This window comes from Dendrobates tinctorius, unplaced genomic scaffold (genome assembly GCF_039654945.1).
Source record: "Dendrobates tinctorius isolate UK_male_01 unplaced genomic scaffold, ASM3965494v1 ptg000362l, whole genome shotgun sequence".
NCBI lineage: Eukaryota > Metazoa > Chordata > Amphibia > Anura > Dendrobatidae > Dendrobates > Dendrobates tinctorius.
Genome location: NW_027362028.1, coordinates 2,845,460 through 2,852,243, shown reverse-complemented (window position 1 = coordinate 2,852,243; position 6,784 = coordinate 2,845,460). Strand labels below are relative to the sequence as shown.

The following is a 6,784-nucleotide window of genomic DNA, read 5'->3' as shown; positions in this document are numbered from 1 at the left end:
AAGCTTTCGAGACTACTCAGGTCTCTTCATCAGGCTAGACTAATACAAAATCTGAAGTCATGCTATATAGTCACCACAAGGTGGCGCCTGGTTCAGCTCTCTCAACAAGTAAGTTGTTATGGTGATCACTATCTTCTACAGGACACACATTTCCATAGATTGCAATTTCAAAAGTTACCTCTAGGGGATGTCTTGTAACGATTATGTCAAATATAATACGATAAAACAACCACTGATAATCACCCGAGTAATACGGTATCTATATGGCATACATTCTATTACATGTAATTCTGGAAAGTCACCACTAGATGGCGCCTGGCCATCATGTGTAATTTGATTAATTGACCACTAGGTGTCACTCGTTCATCACCTATTGGACATATATTCTATTACATGTCATTTTAAAATGCTACCACTAGAGGGACACCTGAACATTTTACATGTAATTAGAAAAAGTGACCACTAGATGTCGCTCGTACATCACGGATGGGGCATAACATAACTACATGTAATTATAGCGACTGACCACGAGGTGGCGGCCTCCTCAGAGCTCCGGCCCCGCTTGTAGACAGTATATGGCGTCAACCAGCTCCTCCTTCCTTTCATGACGTCCATTAATCTCCTCCCTCTCTGTAACGTCACTGTCACGTTAGTCGGCGACATGCCCGGTCCGGGCACGATTTTGCGGGCGATTCTTTCCCGCTGGAGATCGTATAAATATCGTTTTGTCCCCTGGGTGGCGCTGAATCTGACTCGTAACCGCAGGTCTGTTATATGGCGCTGCCGGGTATAGGGGGGTTCACTTATTCTGCAATTACCCGAGGAGACGCATCACACTGGGGCATGGTAATAGCGCCCCCTGCAGACTGATGGCTCTTACTGTGTGTAACAAGGAGTGGCCGCCAGGTGGCGCCAGAGTTCCTTCCTCTTCCTTTCCATTTTGCTGCTTCCATGTAATTTTATGCAGCTGCCACTAGATGGAGCGCGTGTCATTGTGCGATTCGCATGTAATTGTACGAACGGCCACGAGATGGCAACCGTGTACATTTCACGAGTCCCATTTATAGCGTTGACATGCAGTTGAACAAACGATCCACTAGATGGTAGCCGTGAGGCATTTAGGTTCATCCACTTACAGATACCTAACGCTGGAGGGCAGCAGTGTAATACTACGCATGCCATTCGATACGGTGACCACTAGATGTCGCCCGTGTATAAGATAAACCTACTGCTTGGTGATCTGCAGCGTCTGAAGGGACTACAAGTCTCATCATTTCCGAGACTGAGAGGGAATCTATTCCTGTGGGTTCCCTCTCGGCAGCAGCCACATTGTACAGAGCAAAATCCTACTTCGAACGTAAAAATTATACAAATAAAATATTAAATTAATATAAATAAAAGATGAATATATAAATGTTAAAAAAGTAATAAATCGCCATCAATGCAATAAATAAAAGTGCAAAGGCGTGACATAGTAAATCCCTGTGCAGTGCGGGTGGCCGCCGCGGCGGATTTGCTTATTTTTGTGCTTTAATAATGGTGAAGGCTATGAAGCCGCAAGAATAAAGCACAATTCTCTCTACGGCTCCGCCGGATCCAAAATAAAGTCCTGACCCGCAGAAAACAGCGAGGCGGGATAAACCCATTGCTCCTGCCCTCGAGGGGTTAATCACGTGTGCTCTTCTTCCTTCTCGCAGGACGCTGCGCTGTGTGTCCGCCGGGGGCGGTGACAAGGTCGTGGCGGATGATGACGTCTGCTCCTCGCTCATCACTTTCTTTCGGGTCCTGTTCACACAGGATATAAAGAAACAGACGGAGCTGCTGCCGCTGCTGCCCCCGACCACCCGCGCCACGTACCCTGCGCCCGACGCCAGCGGTCAGCAGCACAGACCGCATCACACGCTGCACCCCGCAGACGCCAGCTACAAGTGTCTGGGATTCTACATCGATCGGCAGCCAAGCTCCATGGAGGCTGCAGGAACCGGAGTGTTCGTCTCCAAAGGGCTTGTGCCGAAAGGAGCCGTGGTGTCAATGTATCCAGGTAATGTCCTAAATGTCCGGACCCAGAACCTCCTGTGTACACCGCACCCCACAAAGGCACCAACATGTACCTCCAAGCAAATCTTACAGGATGATCAGTACAGGATCATTAATGTATTATACCCCAGAGCTGCACTCACTATTCTGCTGGTGCAGTCACTGTGTACATACATTACATTACTGATCCTGAGTTACCTCCTGTATTATACTCCAGAGCTGCACTCACTATTCTGCTGGTGCAGTCACTGTGTACATACATTACATTACTGATCCTGAGTTACCTCCTGTATTATACTCCAGAGCTGCACTCACTATTCTGCTGGTGCAGTCACTGTGTACATACATTACATTACTGATCCTGAGTTACCTCCTGTATTATACTCCAGAGCTGCACTCACTATTCTGCTGGTGCAGTCACTGTGTACATACATTACATTACTGATCCTGAGTTACATCCTGTATTATACTCCAGAGCTGCACTCACTATTCTGCTGGTGCAGTCACTGTGTACATACGTTACATTACTGATCCTCAGTTACATCCTGTATTATACCCCAGAGCTGCACTCACTATTCTGCTGGTGCAGTCACTGTGTACATACATTACATCACTGATCCTGAGTTACCTCCTGTATTATACCCCAGAGCTGCACTCACTATCCTGCTGGTGCAGTCACTGTGTACATACATTACATTACTGATCCTCAGATACCTCCTGTATTATACCCCAGAGCTGCACTCACTATTCTGCTGGTGCAGTCACTGTGTACATACATTACATTACTGATCCAGAGTTACATCCTGTATTATACTCCAGAGCTGCACTCACTATTCTGCTGGTGCAGTCACTGTGTACATACATTACATTACTGATCCTGAGTTACATCCTGTATTATACTCCAGAGCTGCACTCACTATTCTGCTGGTGCAGTCACTGTGTACATACATTACATTACTGATCCTGAGTCACATCCTGTATTATACCCCAGAGCTGCACTCACTATTCTGCTGGTGCAGTCACTGTGTACATACATTACATTAGTGATCCTGAGTTACATCCTGTATTATACTCCAGAGCTGCACTCACTATTCTGCTGGTGCAGTCACTGTGTACATACGTTACATTACTGATCCTCAGTTACATCCTGTATTATACTCCAGAGCTGCACTCACTATTCTGCTGGTGCAGTCACTGTGTACATACATTACATTACTGATCCTGAGTCACATCCTGTATTATACCCCAGAGCTGCACTCACTATTCTGCTGGTGCAGTCACTGTGTACATACATTACATTAGTGATCCTGAGTTACATCTTGTATTATACTCCAGAGCTGCACTCACTATTCTGCTGGTGCAGTCACTGTGTACATACGTTACATTACTGATCCTCAGTTACATCCTGTATTATACTCCAGAGCTGCACTCACTATTCTGCTGGTGCAGTCACTGTGTACATACATTACATTACTGATCCTGAGTTACATCCTGTATTATACTCCAGAGCTGCACTCACTATTCTGCTGGTGCAGTCACTGTGTACATACATTACATTACTGATCCTGAGTCACATCCTGTATTATACCCCAGAGCTGCACTCACTATTCTGCTGGTGCAGTCACTGTGTACATACATTAGTGATCCTGAGTTACATCCTGTATTATACTCCAGAGCTGCAGTCACTATTCTGCTGGTGCAGTCACTGTGTACATACATTACATTACTGATCCTGAGTTACATCCTGTATTACACCCCAGAGCTGCACTCACTATTCTGCTGGTGCAGTCACTGTGTACATACATTATATTACTGATCCTGAGTTACATCCTGTATTATACCCCAGAGCTGCAGACACTATTCTGCTGGTGCAGTCACTGGGTACATACATTACATTACTGATCCTGAGTTACATCCTGTATTATACTGCAGAGCTGCACTCACTATTCTGCTGGTGCAGTCACTGTGTACATACATTATATTACTGATCCTGAGTTACATCCTGTATTATACCCCAGAGCTGCAGACACTATTCTGCTGGTGCAGTCACTGTGTACATACATTATATTACTGATCCTGAGTTACCTCCTGTATTATACCCCAGAGCTGCACTCACTATTCTGCTGGTGCAGTCACTGTGTACATACATTATATTACTGATCCTGAGTTACATCCTGTATTACACCCCAGAGCTGCACTCACTATTCTGCTGGTGCAGTCACTGTGTACATACATTACATTACTGATCCTGAGTTACATCCTGTATTATACTGCAGAGCTGCACTCACTATTCTGCTGGTGCAGTCACTGTGTACATACATTACATTACTGATCCTGAGTTACATCCTGTATTATACTGCAGAGCTGCACTCACTATTCTGCTGGTGCAGTCACTGTGTACATACATTATATTACTGATCCTGAGTTACATCCTGTATTATACTCCAGAGCTGCACTCACTATTCTGCTGGTGCAGTCACTGTGTACATACATTACATTACTGATCCTGAGTTACATCCTGTATTATACCCCAGAGCTGCACTCACTATTCTGCTGGTGCAGTCACTGTGTACATACATTACATTACTGATCCTGAGTTACATCCTGTATTATACTCCAGAGCTGCAGACACTATTCTGCTATGGATGTGATAAGTCATCTTACAGATATGAGGAATGAAAAACCAAAAGTTATTGAAGTGGATGAGAGAACTAGGATTCATTTCTTCCCCTGATCTGGCATTTGCCTTTTTTTTTTTGCTTTGTCCCTGAGGAGCTGCGCTCGGGTTTTCCCCGCCTTTGAGGTCGTCTTCTCCCTTATTTTGCAGGCGCCGTTTACCAGAATTATGATCCCATCTTCTTTCAATCAATCGGAAATCCATTTATTTTCAGATGCCTCGATGGGATTCTCATTGATGGGAGCGACAAGGGAATCTCGAAGTCCGTGTACAGGTGAGAGGAGCGGTCACTACAGCTATGGCGGATGGGGACGGCTTCAGGGAAAATTTTTTTTTTTTTGTTAAATGTGTTTATTTTTGTATAAATATATTTTTTTCTATAAGGTTTTATTAGGAACGTTGTTGTGTTTGTCTTCTACATCCTCTATATATCAGTGAACACCGCAGCGCAAGTTCCCAGTAATCTGTCGGGGAGTGCGGATTTCATTTTTCCAATAAACATAGAAGATGTTTCAGTAGAGGAGAGATAAGAGTTCCAGATCAGAGAGCACGCTCACTGACAGATCACTGGTAACTCGTCCTCCAGTCTGCTATGTACCGTGATACATGGAGGATGTAGAAGACTAATGGGAAAAATTATAAATAAAATCCTACTGGAAACGTTATGCTTAAACACAAATTTATGCTTTGAAGTAACGACATTTTCCCAGAGTTGTCCGTATCCTTTAATATTTTAGGATCCTCTGTCCCCCATGACACACGAGACGTCACAATCTGCAGGGTTTTTTTTGGGGGGGGCGGGGGGTTTAAGACTTCAGACAGAAACCCCCAATGATGTGACCCAAACGCAATGTGAACCCGGCCAAAAGGGGACGTCCTGTATTGTGAAAATGTTACAGGGGCTTTTGTTTCAGGTCATGCAGCAGAAGAGATCAGCTCGGACCCCTGAAGATGTGTGACGTCACCTGGCTGACCGGCGCCCCCCTCAATCCCCTGGCGGTGGGGCAGTACGTGAATAACTGCTCTAATGGTAATATACCCAGGTGTCATCCGCGGCCCCCCCCACTCACAGCACACAGGTGGGGTCATTGCTTCACGTCTTCTTCCCGCAGAGCGCGAGGCCAACGTCTCTTACCAGGAATTCGACGTCCCGGAGTCTTTCCCGGTGGAGCTGAGGCAGTACATCCCCAATATCCGCTACTCCCAAGATGTGGAGGGGTCAGTATGGACATCTACATCCTCTCCAGGGGTCTGCCCTATATAGTGGGGTCCATAATTTACAGGCCATGTAATGGCTTCAGCCTCGGCCAATCGATAATGTCACGTCCGGTTGTGCATTTGTCGCCATTTTTGCCACTTACTCTTCGTCTTCTCTTTCTTAGGCCGTTGCGCTGTGTGGTCCTCATCGCTCTCAGAGACATTCGCTGCGGGGAAGAACTTTTCTCAAACTACTTTACTCTCGTTCAGTGAGACTCGGACGGAGATCGGACTCCGCAGGAGATGCTTCAGTGCTCTGTGGTCCCGGACACGTAAAGGGATGGTCGGCTCGGAGCGGGGGAAGGGGCTCCTGCTGAGGACGCAGGATACATTATTTCTATATATAAAATATTGAAGAAAATGAAATTTTTGCAAAATAAATAGATACAATAAATCCATTATATGAAGGGGGTGAATGATAATCTGCGTACTGAAGGGTCTGCAGCACGAGGAGGAAGGCCAAATCACAGCTGCAACTGTGCAGCAGCACTCTCTTCCCCAGGATCTGCACATTTTCTGCGTGCCACTTATCCAGGAGATTACGAAGATATCCCACCGCTGCCACCAGTCATCAGGACCATCACACCATTGCTTGTCGATTGATGGACAAGACAACAACTACTGGGCAGGGGGCCGGTAAATGTGATGCGGGCTCAGGTACTAAAAACGATGACCCTGATGTTAAGGATGATTTAGCGAATCCTGCTTTGAGCAGGGGGTTGGACCAGATGGCCCAGGAGGTCCCTTCCAACTCTACGATTCTATGATTCTATGATAAGGATATTTTTCCTCCTGGAGGTCCCAGGCGGAAGA

At 46.0% G+C, this 6,784-nt stretch overlaps 1 protein-coding gene across 2 annotated transcripts; it reads left to right on the top strand.

Moving 5' to 3' along the window:
- The first annotated feature begins 627 nt into the window (after nt 1-627).
- Nucleotides 628-6,381, top strand: SETD9 (SET domain containing 9). 2 transcript variants are annotated; one of them, XM_073562688.1, is made up of 6 exons: nt 628-765; nt 1,698-2,041; nt 4,865-4,988; nt 5,629-5,744; nt 5,827-5,932; nt 6,097-6,381. In XM_073562688.1, exons 1-6 carry the CDS (start codon nt 662-664, stop codon nt 6,182-6,184), a joined length of 882 nt encoding a protein of 293 aa, XP_073418789.1. In that variant the 5' UTR covers nt 628-661; the 3' UTR covers nt 6,185-6,381. The 2 variants fall into 2 exon arrangements, with proteins under 2 accessions (XP_073418789.1, XP_073418788.1); XM_073562687.1 differs by having other exon boundaries at nt 5,614-5,744.
- The last annotated feature ends 403 nt before the right edge of the window (nt 6,382-6,784 follow it).